This window comes from Dreissena polymorpha, chromosome 7 (genome assembly GCF_020536995.1).
Source record: "Dreissena polymorpha isolate Duluth1 chromosome 7, UMN_Dpol_1.0, whole genome shotgun sequence".
Lineage (NCBI taxonomy): Eukaryota > Metazoa > Mollusca > Bivalvia > Myida > Dreissenidae > Dreissena > Dreissena polymorpha.
In genome coordinates this window covers 107,729,796-107,749,227 of record NC_068361.1, presented here as the reverse complement: position 1 = coordinate 107,749,227, position 19,432 = coordinate 107,729,796, and the positions used below count along the sequence as shown (strand labels likewise).

The 19,432-nt window shown below is 36.1% G+C and overlaps 2 protein-coding genes across 6 annotated transcripts in view; both read right to left on the bottom strand.

Moving 5' to 3' along the window:
* The window catches only part of LOC127838283 (DNA replication complex GINS protein SLD5-like), a 92,057-nt gene that overhangs the window by 58,990 nt on the left and 13,635 nt on the right, over positions 1 to 19,432 (bottom strand). For all 4 annotated transcript variants that reach the window (XR_008029756.1, XR_008029757.1, XR_008029755.1 and 1 more), the window contains exons 3-5: positions 13,354 to 13,407; positions 7,204 to 7,301; positions 4,450 to 4,538 (exon numbers count right to left, since the gene is read on the bottom strand). Coding sequence is in view for 1 of the 4 variants with exons in the window: in XM_052365929.1 (XP_052221889.1) it covers positions 4,450 to 4,538; positions 7,204 to 7,301; positions 13,354 to 13,407 (241 nt within the window). In the remaining 3 variants the exon portion in view is untranslated. The remainder of the gene's footprint in view (positions 1 to 4,449; positions 4,539 to 7,203; positions 7,302 to 13,353; positions 13,408 to 19,432) is intronic.
* LOC127838275 (uncharacterized) lies at positions 348 to 4,382 on the bottom strand. 2 transcript variants are annotated; one of them, XM_052365903.1, is made up of 3 exons: positions 3,306 to 4,382; positions 2,637 to 2,867; positions 348 to 2,397 (listed from the first exon to the last, which is right to left on the bottom strand). In XM_052365903.1, exon 3 carries the CDS (start codon positions 1,958 to 1,960, stop codon positions 572 to 574), a length of 1,389 nt encoding a protein of 462 aa, XP_052221863.1. In that variant the 5' UTR covers positions 1,961 to 2,397; positions 2,637 to 2,867; positions 3,306 to 4,382; the 3' UTR covers positions 348 to 571. The 2 variants fall into 2 exon arrangements, with proteins under 2 accessions (XP_052221863.1, XP_052221862.1); XM_052365902.1 differs by having other exon boundaries at positions 348 to 1,921.

Here is a 19,432-nt window from a genome sequence, read left to right as displayed (position 1 = left end):
ATGACCCCTTTTCTTCGAAAGGGGGCATAAAAACAACACTGGTATTAACGTATTTAGTTCAACATGTTTTGATGGCATATATTGGAATCCCACGGAGCATCCGACGATGATTAATAACATATTAATTATATTTTTGGAGTCTGACATTTTGGTCCGAAGGAATTGCAAAATCGATCCAACCTTGTCATAATCTGTCAGATATGTCCGTCGGTCCGACAACAGGGTTCAAACAGAAATCTCAAACTTAAATTCAAGCACTTTTCAAGGACTTTTCAAGGCCAAATTTCCATTTTCAAGGCCGAGAACCGTACGTTAGTTTCCTTAAAAAAATGCATTTTCAAGCCAGATTGTCACAGTAAATATCATTTATTTGCTCAAACACAAATAAAACTTATTTAACAATAACTCATACATATTATTTCTACTTATAATTATACACATACATGATCCATCCTTAACTCAATGAGTCTCACATATGTATTTACTTTTTTAAGTTCTTACGAACAAACACATTGTCTCTCTCTATGCTCACATCAAACTGACTAGTTCATTTCATCTAAATAGAAATTAGTTACTCTAACATTTTGTTTTTCACAGGTTTGATTTCCTTTTCCAGTTCTTCCAGCTGTCTCCTCTTATCCTTACAACCGATCCTTAAAATATTGCTTTCTGTGACAAAAGCAAAATGTCTAGTTGCTTCAGCTTTCTCCATAAGTTTTTCAGTTTTCTCCTCCAACATGACCACATCATTTTCAAGTTTTGCTTTTTTGTCTTTCAGTTTGTTAAGTTCTTCAGTTTCTAGTTTCCTTTTTAATTTCTTTTCTTCAGACAACTTTTTCTCTTTTTCTACAGACAAATGTGCATTGTACTTAGCATTCGAAGACTGAACTGATTTCAGCAAATCCTTAGTTATGGGAACATTCAAAACACCCCCAACAGTTTTAACATAATCGCATATGATTCTTTGTCCAATTAAAGTTTCCTTCGCAAGATTTTCTACCACCAACTCTTTATTTACAGAAAATCCCCTTTCAACATCGGACTGACCATGGCAGAGTACAAGTATAAGACATACCACATTTTTCAGATGTCCAAAGTCATTTGTCAGTATCTTTGCATAGAATGCATCCAACCGATCCTTTTTAAGATCAAATTCAGAGAATGTTTTCACACCTATCAATGGAATTCTATCAATAAGTTTATTGTATTCCTCATACACTTTGTCACAATCATCATCATTAACCTTATGCAGACTGTTCAAATGGTGAACTAACCTTTTGAACTGTTTCCTACACTTTTCAGGTTTTCCAGCCATCATTCTTGGGTCCAGTGAGGAAAGGTTTCTCACCAGAGAGTACTTAACTGGAGATTTCTCCAGAATTTTCTGAGAAGTTTTTTCCAGGAAGTCTTTCGCACTCATACGAAACTCCATTCTTTGCTTTTCAGAGGTTTTAGGCTGAGCATCCTTCAAAGCTTTTTCTGCCTGAAAGCCAATTTCAACTTTACTGTATATAACATGCAGTGTCTTATCAGATGGGTCTATTTCATTACCCAAATTGGATGAGGTAATTGTCTCCATAATGTCAGGTTTGATGAACCGTCTCAAAATGCTGATGATAGTTTCTGCTAAGCTAGTACCCAAGAAGATGGCCATAGGAGCTTCAGTTTGAAAGTCAGAGAGGAATGGGTCCAACAACTTAGCCACAGACTTGAAAACATGCAATTTAGCGATAATCAGTGGATCTTTCACTGCTGTCCTAATGACTTCGTACGACTTGCAGGTTGGTGCTTTTGACTTCTCTGTCTCCTGAATATACTGCTGCATGTTGTCCCACAGTGATATGGCCCGTTCAGTCACCGGAACATTTTCCAACCACCGATGATTTGCAAACTTCAAGGGAAACTGTGTGCTTCCAGTTATCTGGAAATAATTTGTACAAAAGTTAAACATGAAAATCATAAAAAAGGCAAAGCCAGAGTTTGTTAGCTCTTGTATTGAATAATGACTTATAAAGTTTTAAGTTGTTCTGGTCAAATTACCCTGAACTAAACTTGAACCTAGAGCTTGAAGGGCCTAAGGTTTGCTAATGTTTGACCAAGAGCAATCAAACCGTTCTGGCCACATTTCGTTGTGTTGCGAGGGCAACCTCATTATTTTGACAGTTGTGGTACTTTGTTATCGTAATTTTTTCCCCAGATATAATCTAAGAAACTATGTCATTGTGTCTCAACATCAGTTATCTAAATATTCCTTCACATGATAAAGAAGCAAAGTCTCCGAAGACAGTGAATATACTGTAATCTGCCTATATTTATATTAGTAAAGTCCTCTCTCCTGGCTGGTGTGTTTTTTGAAGAGGTAGTACAAGCTCGTAAGGATATCACCAATTTTCCACCCTTAAATACACAAGATATTCAAAGATCAAATGATAATAGTGAAGTTTTAAAAAAATACTGGAACAACAACTTGCAGCTGAGCAGAAATTTGAATGCACATCAACCATGGAAATAATAGTTTGAAAAATTAACTTATTAATCATATTTTTAAATTAAAGCTGCATACTATATAAACATATATATTTAGAAAAAGATAAAGCATTTTATTTTAATTATTTTTATTGCATTAAGTTGCAAACCTGTTGCATCAGCTCCCGCCTTAAAGCTATTATGGACCGTATGTAGTCCGCATGACCCGACATTCACTAGCTTTGTTTGATGTTCATGGGTTAATTTTTCCGTAAGCAGATCATAGAACTTCCAATTTACATTTGGACCATCCATGGAAACCTGAATCATATCAGCCGGCTTGAGGGAATACAACACAGCCTTGCAGAAATGGTCTAACATATCAGTGGCTGTGGCATGACCTAAAAAATATGTACACAAATTTTAAAGAAAATAAATCCAGGAAATAATTGACATTTTGCCTAAGCGTATAACACAGGACATACTCATTTATTTTTGCAATATTTTTTGTTTGAATTTTAAACATTTAGCTCACACATAAAATGGAACAAAAAATAATCAAAACGATTGTGCGACCAGAAAATGACTATTCTCTTCTTCTGGGACATCAGTTTGGTATTTTCATTGCTCAAGAATACAATTCTTCTTTGTTATCAAAATAATTATACCATTAAGGCAATCATTGATAAATAATAATCATGACACATGATGAATTTTATGCATCTAAATGGCCATACTGAATAGACAACACAATATAATATAAATAACTTAGATTTCAAGAATTTATCATGCTTATCAACCATATTATAGAGAACAGTATTAATTGCACAAAAGCATACCAAGAAACTCGGAAGTGTAGTATCTTGTAACGACTTGACTTCCGTCCCAGAACCAAACATGGATGTCCATTTGCTTGGATTGGTCTTTCTTGTTTAGACTTTCATCAAAAGACACCGAGTATGGTCCACTTATGGAACTATCAAGTAAAGTTTTAAAATGTTCAGCTAGCCCAAAAACAGCAACATATGCTGTCTTGCGGTCTCCGCAAGAAAATTTCTTTGCTATGGTACTGTCAGGGAACATAACCTGAAATAACTTTGTAATGTTTTTATTGGAATTGAATGATTGATGTGTGCAAACTGTATGCAATACCCACAATATTTCCGCTTTCAACATATCATTTTTTGAAACGAATTTGTCTATTGATGTCTGGGAGTTTGATACTGCTGCTGATGATTGCGAAGATCCTGGAATTTGATTATCTTCTATCTGCACACTCTCTGCGGATGTACCTTCCTGGTTTGACACAGATGGGCTGTTGTTGTTTATGTCGGTTTTAACTATAGCACCTTCCTGTTTCACAAAAAACACATCGCAGGAACCCTGTTTGCTTCGCAATTTCATGTTTTCTTTATGGGTTTCCCCTTTCTCGTGGCTTTTCAAAGCGCTTTCCCCCATTCCCCCGACATCAATGGTCTTCATACAGACCCGACAATGTGCTTTACGAATGTCATTTGTTTTCTGTACCCAGGAATATTCACTTAACCACCCTGGTTTAAAATGACACTTCCCCATCGCTGCGTTTTCACTCGCGAAAACAGAACACAATGGAGAGCGTCTGACGTAGTACACATAATCTGTGACATGTACACATAACGTTTTGTACTCAATAGTATACGAACATTATATTTCGTACTCTTTTTGCGCGAAGGAATTTATGATAAATTTTCGTAATATTTCCCTTAAGAACGATTAAAATTTATAATTAAAATGATGGTTAAAGTAATTTTGAGCAGAAATACACATTTTCAAGGCTTTTTTACATGAAATAAGCACTTTTCAAGCACTTTTTCAAGGCCACCCTTTGTTCAAGGGCTTTTCAAGCCTTGGACTCGTTTTCAAGCACTTTTCAAGCCCTGTGCGAACCCTGGACAAATATTGGTATTGTCTGATAATAATGGTTTCACGGTATGTCACTCTAACCTGTCTGTTTGTTGTTGAGAGCCTGCAGGTTCTGTGGCATATGTCGCAGTGCAAGGTGCTGTATGTGTCCCTCTAGGTTGGAGGAGTACCTTAAACAAAGACCAAGACAATGTTTGTTATCAGATACAGTGCAGTCCTGAAGTTGATGCCAGTTTTCTCCAGATTGCAGAGGAAAAGGGTGACAATTTTGTCTATTATACGTGACTTGCCCATGTTAATTCTGCAATAGTCTTCATTCTGTATCCCGAGCTCTGTAGCCAATGCTTGCAGTCTTTCATTGTTTATATATGTTTTAATGTTGCAAAATTTTGTCCTTTGAAATGTTGTAAACTGAACTAAAATTAATGACACTTTGCCTAGGGATCATTTGTGACAGATTTTTTAGCTAGCCTTATCAGGACTATTGATCTCCATCAAACATTTTGAAACTGGGATTGCTTTCTGATTTATAGCCACCGTTTCACAACGTCAAGCCATTCCCAGTGTTTTTGTACTTATTTGTCAATCATTGAGATTTGACGAGTCGTTAATTCTTTTGGTAATATTCATTCTTAAAAAAAACACAACTCCATATGCAAACAATAGGGCAATGATGGCCCTGAATCGCTCACCTGACTAACCAAATACAATCCCAAACCAGATTTCATCAAGATAAACGTTCTGACCAAATTTCATAAAGATTGGATGAAAACTGTGACCTCTATTGTGTACACAAGGTTTTTCTAATATTCGACCTATTGACCTAGTTTTTGACCCCAGGTGACCTAAATACAATCCCAACCCAGATTTTACCATGATAAACATTCTGATAAAATTTTATAAAGATTGGATAAAAACTGTGACCTCTATTGCATACACAAGGTTTTCCTGTTATTTGTCCTAGTGACATAGTTTTTGACCCCAGATGACTCAAATACAAACCAAACCCAGATTTCTTCTTGATTTCTTCAAGACAAACATTCTGACCAAATTTCATGAAGATTGGATGAAAACTGTGACCTCCATTGTCTACACAAGGTTTTTCTCTTATTTGACCTAGTGACCTAGTTTTTCACCCAAGATGACCCATATACAATCCCAACCCAGATTTCATCAAGAAGATCTGGTTGCTGAGATAATAAAGGACCAGAAAAAGTAAACAATAATAGTTTATATGCAAAAATATAAATGAAAGAAAAGGATGAATTAATCCAAAAGAACTTGGAGTTGTTCTATAGTATTAGATTACTATGTTTATGTTATGTTACTGTACTTATTATTAATTATTATCATTAATATGATGTTGTTATTGTATGTTATTGTTTGTTTTGTTTTTTAAGGAGGAGAGAGAGAAAGAATAGCCCAATTTTTATAAGTAAAGATGGTGAAAACACACATACTGTTGTATGTGGCATCATCATTACCAGACCCACTGTTCAGTATATACTGCAAAGGGTTTGTTTGAGTCTTTAGACTTTGTGATCTGTGTTTTAAATGTTAGAGTCCAAATAGGACTATTTTAATATAAGTCTTATAGAAAAAGGAATACACAGATGTGTAATATGTTTGAGTAATACAATAATAATACTTGAGGATTTTCCAGATCACAAAGTGGTTGAACATTGCCACAATATGTTTACATACATAGTCAAGTACCATTTTTATGTGTATATTTAAAGTTTAAACTAAATGCCACACAACAAGATCTAATCATTGGAGAGATATGTTTATATCTATGAACATTAATTAATAGGGATGCCAGAGCCTGATTTAACAGCTCTCAAATGTAGAGTGAAGTTGCATGTGTAAATGCAATTATATGAGTAGGAAAGGAAAAAAGACAATATATAATAACACATAGGGAGTATAACTCTCATTTATATATTAATATTGCAATTGAGTATTGAGTTGTTAAAAAAAAATAATGAGTACAAGTTTAGTATGTGGCTCAATGTTGAACACTTGCAGACAGGGACCTACACAAGGTTTTTTATTATTTGACCTAGTGACCTAGTTTTTGACCCAAGATGACCCAAATACAATCCCTAACCAGATTTCATCAAGATAAACATTCTGACCAAATGTCATAAAGATTGGATGAAAACTGCGACCTCTATTGTCTATACAAGGTTTTTCTATTATTTGACCTAGTGACCTAGTTTTTGACCTAGTGACCCAGTATTTGACCCCAGATGACCCAAATACAATCCAAACCCAGTTTTTATCAAGATAAACATTCTGACCAAATTTCATAAAGATTGGATGAAAACTGTGACCTCTACTGTCTACAAGCAAATTGTTGACGGACGCACACACGCACACATGCACATACGGACACCGGACATCACACGATCACATAAGCTCTCCATGTCACGGTGTGACAGGTGAGCTAAAAATCAGCTGAAAACCAAAACATTTTGAAATATTTTTTAAAATATTTTCTCTAATTACAAAAGAAAATCTTATGCGAGCAACTAAAACTGCCAGCTTAAAAGGCAGAGAGCTTTCAACATGATATTTTATTGGCTGCTTATAAAAATACGCACAGGAACCAGCTGCACCTCCCACATTTTTGCACAGAAATTACACAACTCTCGGAAATGATCCCTTAGTCAATTGGATCCATGGAGAAATCACTACTCTGAAATATTGTTCCTTTGTACAGAAAATTAAGATGCTTCATCGTCAAACAATGAGAATTAATTTGATAATAAATCATATCATATAACAATTTTCAGTACTGAGCCCTGAACACTGAACAAAAAGGCAGCTTACTCCCTGGCGAAGGCAAACTCCTCCGGGGACAGCCTAGAGGGGTCGTCATCCTTCCTGTTGGCTTCCTCCTCCAACACCTGGGCTGTGAACTTCTCTATCTAAACAGAGAAGGCAGCATTTAAAACAAGAGGGCCATGATGGCCCTTTATCGCTCCACTGTTTTTTCTTTGCAAAAAAACGTTCAATGCGCATGGGTTGAAATGTACTCAAGCATGTGACTTTCTCTTTCTATCCCTCGACCCACTGGGGGTTAAAATTTGGAAGGGTGAGCATTTTTATATATGGAAAAAGTTACTACCGTGTTAACTAAACAGACTTAAAAGTCCGGGAATTGTTGCACAGGTCCTTTGCTTATAACGTAGGTACATTTATCTCTCCAAAAGATATTGGCGTTCTTTCTATGTCACATATTTTTAGATGCTGAAGATCAATTCTACACATTTGATTTGAAACAGATTCACAAGACCCATAGGAATCAAAATGCCTTAACCCTTTACCTAACGACACATTTTGGACTTTCCCAATTTGAAAGAGGTTGCAGACGTCAATTAAATTAAAATGGAATATGAAGGAAATGATCAGGTAGGGTAGAAATCATTGTGATATAAGGAGAAATTGCTCATCAACCCACACATCCCAAAGACCAAAAGGCCTGAGAATATTATGATAATCTAAAGATTATTTCTTTATATTTATAAATGTATTTTATTAAGTAATACATTTGACTTCCAAGGTCAATTCATAACTTATATTAAGAAAATTATAAAATGGTCAGAAATATATATGGATTGTTGAGCAATTTACAATCATATCCACAATTCATGAGTCACGATTCACAAATGGAACAATGAATCATTAGTTATTAAAAAGCAGCATATACGATAGTTAAGAACATTGCACTTCATTAATTTCAAAACCTTCTCTTGGATACAAAGTTTGAGCTTACCGTGCAGTATCATATATTGACTTTTCTTGAAATAATTATGTTCATGGAAGTTGTGTTTTTAAAATCAATAATATATTATTAAACTGGTTTAAACACTACAAAAAAGACATGAAGTTAACATGTCATACAAAATATATTCATCCGGATATATGGTCACTTTCGACATATTTAAATAAAACCCGACTTTTTTCAATTTGTAAGAAAAACATTCATAACACATGTTCTTACTTCAACGCCTTTGTAAGCAGTCACCATCTGACCTAAAATGGCACTAAATGACAGGGTTTTATCTCATGTTTTCAAGATGTTGATGTTGTTGTTGGTCACAGCCAAACGGCCGCAGTAATCTCCACTGGTAAACGTCATATGTTCAGTTTTGTGAGCCCCGGGGCGGGGCCGGGTCAAATTTGAGCCCAGGGAAATAATTTGAACAAATTTGGTAGAGGACTATTAGACATCACTACATACCAAATTTAGTAGCCCTAGGCTCTATAATTAAGAACAAGAAGATTTTTAAAGTTTGCACACAATAAGCCTTATTTAAGCATATGTTCATTTTTGTGACCCCTGGGGCAAGGTCAAATTTGTTCTCAGGGGCATAATTTGAACAAACTAAGTAGAGAACTATTATATGTCACTACCTACCGAATTTGATAGAAATAGGCCCAATGGTTATGGACAAGAAGATTTGTATAGTTTGCACAAAATGGGCCCAATATAAGCATATGTTCAATTTTGTGACCCCTGGGGAACAATCAAATTTGATCCCAGGGGCTTAATTTGAACAAACTTGGTAGAGGACTATAAGATGTCATTACATACCAAATTTGGTAGCCCTATGCCATACGGTTATGGACAAGAAGATTTTTAAAGTTTGCACAAAATAGGCCATATATAAGCAAATTTTCGATTTTTTGACCCCTCATGGCAGGGTCAAATTTGACCCCAGAGGCATAATTTGAACAAACTTTGTAGAGGACTATTAGATGTCATTACATACCAAATTTGGTAGCATTAGGCCCAATGGTTATGGACAAGAAGATTTTTAAAGTTTTTGCAAAATAGGCCTTATATAAGCAAATTTGCAATTTTTTGACCCCCCAAGGCAGGGTCAAATTTGACCCTAGGGGCATAATTTGAACCAACTTGGTAGAGGACTATAAGATGTCACTACATACCAAATTTGGTAGCCCTTTGCCCAATGGTTATGGACAGTTAGATTTTTTAAGTTTTCAAAAAATAGGCCTTATATAAGCAAATGTTCAATTTTTTGACCCCCCGGGGCAGGGTCAAATCTGACCCCAGGGGCATAATTTGAACAAACTTGGTAGAGGACTATAAGAAGTCACTACATAGCAAATTTGGTAGCCCTAGGACCAATGGTAATGGACAAGAAGATTTTTAAAGTTTGCACAAAATAGGCCTTATATAAGCAAATTTTCAATTTTTTAACCCCCCGGGGCAGAGTCAAATTTGACCCCAGGGGCATTATTTGAACACACTTGGTAGAGGACTATAAGATGTCACTACATAGCAAATTTGGTAGCCCTAGGCCCAATGGTTATGGACAAGAAGATTTTAAAAGTTTGCACAAAATAGGCCTTATATAAGCAAATTTTCAATTTTTAACCCCGGGGCAGGGTCAAATTTGACCCCAGGGGCATAATTTGAACAAACTTGGTAGAGGACTATAAGATGTCACTACATAGCAAATTTGGTAGCCCTAGGCCCAATGGTTATGGACAAGAAGATTTTAAAAGTTTGCACAAAATAGGCCTTATATAAGCAAATTTTCAATTTTTTAACCCCAGGGCAGGGTCAAATTTGACCCCAGGGGCATAATTTGAACAAACTTGGTAGAGGACTATAAGATGTCACTACATACTAAATTTGGTAGCCCTACGCCCAATGGTTATGGACAATAAGATTTTTTAAAGTTTGCACAAAATAGGCTTTATATAAGCAAATTTTCAATTTTTTGACCCCCCGGGGCAGGGTCAAATTTAACCCCAGAGGCATAATTTGAACAAACTTGGCAGAGGACTATAAGATGTCATTACATAGCAAATTTGGTAGCCCTAGTCCCAATGGTTATGGACAAGAAGATTTTTAAAGTTTGCACAAAATAGGCCTTATATAAGCAAATTTTCAATGTTTTCCTCCCCGGGGCAGGGTCAAATTTAACCCCAAGGGCATTATTTGAACAAACTTGGTAGAGGACTATAAGATGTCACTACATACTAAATTTGGTAGCCCTACGCCCAATGGTTATGGACAAGAAGATTTTAAAGTTTGCACAAAATAGTCCTTATATCAGCAAATTTTCAATTTTTGACCCCCCGGGGCAGGGTCAAATTTAACCCCAGGGGCATAATTTGAACAAACTTGGTAGAGGACCATAAGATGTCACTACATAGCAAATTTGGTAGCCCTAGGCCCAATGGTTATGGAAAAGAAGATTTTTAAGGTTTGCACAAAATAGGCCTTATATGAGCAAATTTTCAATTTTTTGACCCCCTGGGGCAGGGTCAAATTTGACCCCAGGGGCATAATTTGAACAAACTTGGTAGAGGACTATAAGATGTCACTACATACTAAATTTGGTAGCCCTAGTCCCAATGGTTATGGACAAGAAGATTTTTAAAGTTTGCACAAAATAGGCCTTATATAAGCAAATTTTCAATTTTTTGACCCCCTGGGGCAGGGTCAAATTTGACCCCAGGGGCATAATTTGAACAAATTTGAAAGAGGTTCACCACATGAACATTCCTGAGAAATTTCATCAGAATTGGACCAGTAGTTTAGGAGAAGAAGATGTTTAAAGAAAAAGTTAACGCACGCACGGACGCACACAGGACGGACACAGGACCATGACATAAGCCCCGCTGGCCTTTGGCCAGTGGAGCTAAAAATTGGATTTCTTAATGACGTACCATGTAAAGGCACTTCCCCAATCAATTACAAAATTTGCAGTCCAAAAAATGTCCAAAATGGAGGACAGTTACATCAATTTCGTTCCTGAAGTGCATTCACTGCAAGTGAACAACAAGATTGCCAAGATGGCCCTAGTTTGCTCACCTTTTTTTACAAGGCCTTGTTCGTTGCTTTCCGGTAGTTAAAAATTCATTACTCTATAGCATATTAGATTGGTTCTTTTCTGTTTACTTTTGCAGTGTGAGCATATTATTAATTCTGATTGAGTTCTGTCCATTTGCATTATTTTTTTTTGGAATGCAAACATTTGCAAGTAATGCTAATTCTACATGTGTTTACAAGGTTTTAGTAAGATTTGGACCTACAAATGTGGCCTCTATAAGAGTGTTTACAAGGTTTTTCTATAGCCAAAAAAGGAAATCTGCCCTGCCCACTGGCAGCCATGTTTTTGAACAGACTGGAACCACTTTAGAACTCAACCAACATATCATCAAGACAAACATTTTGACAAAGTTTCATGAAGATTGGGCATGAAATGTTACTTCTACAGTGTTTACAAGGTTTTTTCTTTTTTTTGACCTAATGACCTAGTATTTGACCCAGCATGACCCAGTTTCACACCTAATCGAGGTATCAATGGGACAAATCTTCTGACCAAGTTTAACGAAGATCGGACTGGAAATGTGGCCTCTAGAGTGTTTACAAGGTTTCTCTATAGCCAAATAAGGTCAAGAAACCGTCGGAGACGAATGATGCTCCCCAAAGGTTATTTTTTGTCACAATACATTATTATTGTATTGCACTATATATTCAGATAAAAGGAAACGTCTTGGGGACACAGTACATGTAGTTGGGGGGACAATAATTTTTTTATATAAAATTTCAAAGGGCCATAACTCTGTGAAAAATCATACGACCAGAACCCGCTGATAATATGCACATCTCCTCTTGGTAGTGAAGCTTCCCATAAAGTTTTATTGAATTCCGGTCATTAGTTGCTGAGAAATAGCCCGGACAAGAATTGCACTATATGTACAGTTAATGGAAAATTTTAAAGGGCCTTAACTCTGTGAAAAATCATCCAACCAGAACCCGCTAATAATATGCACATCTCCTCTTGGTAGAGAAGCTTCCAATAAAGTTTCATTTAATTACGGTCATTAGTTGCTGAGAAATAGCCCGGACAAAAATTGTGCACGGACGGACAGGCGAGGCGGCGACTTTATGCTCCCCTCAATTTTTAGGGGGGGGGGGGGGGGGGGGGGGGGGGGGGGGGGAGCAAAAAAAACTGCTCGTCCATTGGCGGCCATGTTTTTCAATGTACCAGAACCACTTTTGAACTCAACCAACATATCATTAAGACAAACAATTGACAAAGTTACATAAAGATTTGGCATAAAATGTGACTTCTACAGCGTTTACTACAAGGTTTTTCTTTGTTTTGACCTAGTGACCTAGTTTTTGACCCAGCATGACCTAGTTTTTGACCCAGTTTCGAACTCGATCGAGGTATCATTGGGACAAATCTTCTGACCAAGTTTCATGAAGATCGGACAAGAAATGTGGCCTCTAGAATGTTTACAAGGTTTTTCTATAGCCAAATAAGGAAAACTGCCTCGCCCACTAGTGGCCATGTTTTTCAACAAAACGGAACCACTTTTGAACTCGACCAACATATCATTAAGACAAACATTTTTACAAAGTTACATTAAGATTTGGGATGAAATGTGACTTCTACAGTGTTAACAAGGTTTTTCTTTTTTTTGACATAGTGACCTAGTTTTTGACCCAGCATGACCCAGTTTCGTACTCGATCGAGGTATCATTGGGACAAATCTCCTGACCAAGTTTCATAAAGATCGAACAAGAAATGTGACCTCTAGAGTGTTTACAAACCAAATGTGGACGACGGACGGACAGACAACCAACAAAGATCGATCACAAAAGCTCACCTGAGCAATCAGGTGAGCTAAAAAAAAGAGCAATGAAACTGAACATTTCAGCAAAAAGGCATATCAAATTATTATAAGAAGGATTTGAGAAATGAGTACCAAGAAATTCAAATGACCCATAACTCCCAATGTAAGTATTAATTTCATGATGCAAATTTTCCCAATGTCAGGGTTTTTCCCAATTAATTTTTTCCAAATTTGCATTGTACGGATCATAATCTCCGGCAGTATTTGTGAACTTCATACTCTTACAGAATAATAGAACAATTTAAAACAGTTAATAAATCAGTCTTAGGCAAACTTGAGCACTTTGCATACCTTCTTCAGTCGACATCTCAAATAACTGCTGACTATATATCGAATGCGATCAATCTGTAAACAGAACAAGGCAATAAATAGATTTCATCCAGAAGGTTTACTGAATTTCTCCCTATTTGAAGCCTAGATAAAGAACCCATCACTACAACAAACTATTTCCAAACTAGGCATTTTAAAATACTCAATAACATGAAAGTATGAATGACAGTAGTAGATAATAAAAACCAATGTATTTATGTGGCAACAAAAATAAAAATATCAATTTTAACAAATACAACAGATATCAAATACTAAAACAAACAACAAACAAGGGACAAAATTGTCACAAAACCAGGTTTTCATTGTGAAAAAAAATCTGATAAAGGGAGAAAACTCAAACTGAACTTTTGAAATGAACAAACAAAATTAACCCCCTTTGTAAGTTTGTTTTAAAAAAAAATCTATTTTTAGTCGTGGCCACCTTGACATTGGAAATATTGACGTGATTCTTTCGTGCGACACACCGTCCCATGATGGTGAACAAATGTGCCAAATGTTTTTAAAATCTCACAATGAATGACATAGTTATGGCCAGGACAAGCTCATTTATGGCCATTTTTGACCTTTGAACTCAAAGTGTGACCTTGACCTTGGAGATATCGACGTAATTATTTCGCGCGACACACCGTCCAATGATGGTGAACAAATGTGCCAAATGATTTTAAAATCTGACAATGAACGACATAGTTATGGCCCGGACAAGCTTGTTCCGCCCGCCCGTCAGCCAACCAGCCAGCCAGCCCGCCCGCATTCGCCAATCTAATAACCAGTTTTTTCCTTCGGAAAGCCTGGTTAATACTAAAATTAATAGATTTTAAAGGGACTTTTTCACTTTTTGGTAAATTGACAAAATAAAACAAAATTGGTTCAGATTCGCAAATTTTCATAGAAGTTATGATATTTGTGAGGAAACAGTAATTCTGAACATTAACCATGCTCTAAAATATCCATTCAGTGATTTTTTTGCTTTTATTTGTTTCAACCTGTGCCATTTGAATTGGGAAAATTAGCGCGATAAACCGTGATATTGGGAAAAATAGCGCAATAAACCACGAAATTGGGAAAAATTAAGCATAATAGATATGATTATAAGTAACAGAATTAATATTGTTTTTAAGTGTATGTTCAGGGGCATTTCTAGCCATTTTGGGAAAAGGAGTCAAATTGGGATTTTTTTAATCAATAAAAGTGGCACATTTGGAAAATTTTTATCAACAAAAAGGACTAAATTAAAGTTACATATTTTGAAGGTTGTAAAAATAAAATAAAGTTGAGATCTAGAGTTAAGAAACCATAATTAAGTCATAAGAGACTTCTTTCTTTAAAAAAAACAATATATATATTTATTTTTTTTGAAATTGGGCTTTTTTGGGGGAACTTTTGGTCAGACTTTTGGGAAAATACATGGAATTTTGCGATTGGGAAGCAGCCAAAAATCGGTGGTAATTTTAAGCAAAAAATCACTGCCATTATAAGCATCTTTTAACGAGTTAAAAACCTGAAAATTATAAAGCATTGCAATGGCAAACAATTTAATAATTTGGAGAGTTCTGTTGTTGTCGTTATATTTTGTGACACTACGAGATGGCTTATATAAAGAATAAACAAGAGTTCCGCGGTCGGAGATGACCGCATTGAAGCCGGATTTTTGATTTAAATGACAGGAAAGTACCTTTCGTGTTTTTGTCAATGCAATACTTAAATTACTGAAATATTGTTGAAAGGTCAAAATGAAATGTAAGTACTTTTCAAGGCATGAGCAAACCTTGTGTTATGTTTTGAATGCATGCATATACATGAACAACAATAACATTTAAGGTCACAAATATGAACTTGAATTGACAATTAGGAAAGTTTGATCTCAATTTTTTTATTAGCAAATTAGTAAAAGCATACCAAAGTTATAACAATTTTAACATTTTAACATTTAAGGTCACAGTGACCTTGACCTTCAAATGAATGACATTGAAATGACCAGTGGTCATCTTCTAGTACTGGCCAATCTTTATTTCAAGTTTGAAGACTCTAGGTCCAAGCATACCAAAGTTATAACAACTTTAACATTTTTATATTGAAGGTCACAGTGACCATCACCTTCAAATGAATGACCTTGAAATGACCAGTGGTCATCTGTTAATCCTGGCCAACCTTCATGTCAAGTTTGAAGACTCTAGGTCCAAGCATACCAAAGTTATACCATGAAATAAGAACTTTAACATTTTTACATTCAAGGTCACAGTGACCTTGACCTTCAAATGAATGACCTTGAAATGACCAGTGGTTACTAACTAGTTATGGCCAACCTTCATGTCAAGTTTCAAGACTCTAGGTCCAAGCATACCAAAGTTATAACAACTTTAACATTTTTTATATTGAAGGTCACAGTGACCTTGACCTTCAAATGAATGACCTTGAAATGACCAGTGGTCATCTGTTAATCCTGGCCAACCTTCATGTCAAGTTTGAAGACTCTAGGTCCAAGCATACCAAAGTTATACCATGAAATAAGAACTTTAACATTTTCGAGCACGCCGCCACCCCGCCCGCCCGACAACATCAATCTATAAGCCGAGATTTTTTCGAAAAAAATCCGGCTAAATACATCACTCATTGTATAGCTGCCCTGGTTATTGAAAAAATCGTTCACTTAGTGATGCAAGCATGAAACTTGACATACATTACCTTAAGGTACCCCTTTCTTCAAAAAGCAGGTTAGCCACTTGAAAATTCAAAATGGCTGCATTTTTTTTCAAGATGGCCGTCAATACTCTGTTTTGAGCAAGAAGTACTGGTACGGTCAATATATGAAAAAATACCTTCAACCACCAAAAGATTGCTACAAAGGGTATTTAAACTGATCCTGGTAGGGTAGAAGGTCCTTTAACACATATCAAAAGTTTACCACAATCGGACCTCCGGAAAGTTGTTTTTTTTCAAGATGGCCGCCAAGATGGCCGACAATTACCTATTAATGATCATAACTATGTAACTATACAATCAAATTTGATGAATGTGTTGTCTATAACTAAGTTTCAAGGGGCAAAGAACACATAATGATCATCAGACATTGTTTAAGTTTAAAATAGTTCACACAAATCCAACATGGCGGCCATCAAGATGGCCACCAAAACCTATAAATGATCATGACTATGTAAATATCCATTCAAATTTGATAATTTTGGTGACTATACAAAGGTTTAAAGTGGCAAAAACACATTAAGATCATCATACATTATTTAAATTTAATATATTACACACAAATCCAACATGGCGTCGAAAATTGCCGCCAATATGGCTACCAAAACATACATGTATTAATGATCATAACTATGCAACTATCCACTCAAATTTGAAGAATTTGGTGTCTATACCTAGGTTTCAAGGGACAAAGAACACATAAAGATCATCAGACATTGTTTAAGTTTACAATATGTACCGGTACTCACAAATCCAACATGGCGTCTAAAATAGCCGCAAAGATGGCCGCCAAACCCTATTAATGATCATAACTTTGTGAATATCCACTCAAATTTGATTATTTTGGTGGCTATACATAGGTTTCAAGGTGCAAAGAACACATTACAATCATCAGACATAGTATAAGTTTATTATATTAAACACAAATCCAACATGGCGTCCAAAATGGCCTCAAATATGTCCACCAGAATCTATTAATGATCATAACTTTGTAACTTTCCACTCACAATTGATGATTTTGGTGTCTATATCAAGGTTTCTAGGGGCAAAGAACACATTACGATTGTCAGACATAATTTAAGTGTATAATGTTACACAGAAATCTCACATGGCGTCAAACACAATACACTGTAACTCCAATATAATGCGCTCCGTTATAACGCTGAATCCAATATAACGCGGGGGGTGCTTGGATCCCATTTTTTCTCCAACCTTCCATTTGATTTCTGATTCAAATCCGTATTATGCAACTTCATGTATTTTCAGACAATTCAAAGATGGCGGCAATCACGTGTTGATAGCTTTATTCAACCGATTGAACCGTTGAACCAATTATAATCGCCTCGAGGTTAAACAACACCAACAGCTAATTGGTGTTAATCTGTTGTGTAATGTCAATAAAGGTGTGAAAAACTCGCGTGTCAGTGTTTATTACATGTATTCCTCATCAGAGCGGTTCAGTGCGATAATTTCCATAAGTTTCAAAACGATTAAAACATTCTTACTTTGATATGGTTGCAGTTTGACTATATTAAATGAGCGGCTGTGAAATATACTGCCCACTGTATAAAACAACTTTTTCTTTCATTTCATTATATTCTAGTATTATGTCATTTAATCTTTTAGTTCGTGTATAAGAAATTAAATAATGCAGACGATTTATTTACATGCGAACGCAGTGTACCAGTAATTTTTAACAGAGTTTCACTTTCATTTTCACGCGGTATCAGAAAGTCCCCGGGAAACACGTTTTTATGCGTATGACCCAATAAAACAATTTTTGTACATGAATCTTATTGCATTCAATCTAAATTTAAATTCGCTCGTCCAATGAAAGCTCTGCCCCATAATGCACTGTACTCTTAACACTTCTGAAAATGGCATATATATATATACATATATATATATATACGGTTGTGTTTACGAATTTCTTAAACATATATCGTCATTAATGTTCAAGATTATTATTTTTAAGTGATGTTGCAATTTTATTGGATTATCGGATAAATGTGCACATAAGAAAAGCGGTATGTATACTGTTATCGATACAATGCGGTTTATATGCATGTATATTGGTCAACACAGAATGGCAATATACATGACCTATATTATAGGCTATTCTATACCTGTTTTTTTTATAGCGCCCTGCAGAAAATGAGCTCAAAACTTATAATGCGGATCCGTTATAACGCTGTTTCGCGGCTTGGACCCCACTGACAGCGTTATATTGGAGTTACAGTGTACGAAGGACCACAAGTTCATTTCTTTTGACGTGATGCTTGTTATGTGAAACGCTATAGTTTGGACCTGCCGTGAGGTTTGGATTTTGACAAGAGAGTAGATATTTTTCAGCTTCAGGCAACACTGAATTTGCAGGGAATGATGCGTATCTTGCACCAGAAAATACAGTACCCGGGGCTGCATTTGTCATTCAAATTCTTGCCTATGATTAATATGTACAATGGGGTATGTCTACATAAGCCTTAGTTTGCAACCTTGCCACAACCTTCACACCATTGTAACGTTTGACCAACCCTTGTATTGGAAGGCTGCCGAAATCATAAACGTATGAACTTGGGGGGAGGGGGGGCAAAGGATCCCTCATGGCAGAAACCGTTCTCAAAAACATACTTGAGGCAGTCTATAGAGAACATGTGCAAATTGTGCACATTGTGACACAAAAATTTGTACAGATGGCTTCACAGGACCATCTTCTTGTTGAAAAGGGCATACACAGCCAGCCTACAGCCGAAATGACCCAGGAAGATCCAGACATTCAGATACTGCTGGATCATGCAAAGGATTTGTACTCTTCCCTTATTACAGGCTGTCAAGTGACCTTTTTTCAAAAAGTAGGCAAAAATAGGAACTACTTTTGCAAGAAAAGTAGGAAAAAAGTAGGAAAAAGTAGGAACTTTTCCCTCAAAAGTAGGAATACATAATACTTATTTTTTAGACACAGGTCCAGGAAACATAGCTTGAAACAGAGCAGGAGTGCCATCACATGTTCTGTATGGATACCCACTTGAAGCTACCTTAAGGGCCCAGAAGATTTCAGCCTTTTGTACCTGTTCCTTGTGTGATGGATGTACTTGCATACAGATAGATTTATCCCAACCCTGAGAGCTGCTTGGCTTTTGGGCACTTCCAAACAAACGCTTTTGTGAATTATCATGCATGTATTTCATGTTTTCCTTGTGTTTTTATCCATCTGCATGACTTATAAGTTGATTAGCACCAGAATTACTACAAGATGGACTTCATTCAGACAGTACAATATCTTGCAAACTCATTGCCAGTATCTCATGCAACTCCCAGTGTTTTTCCATTGTTGTCCAACTTC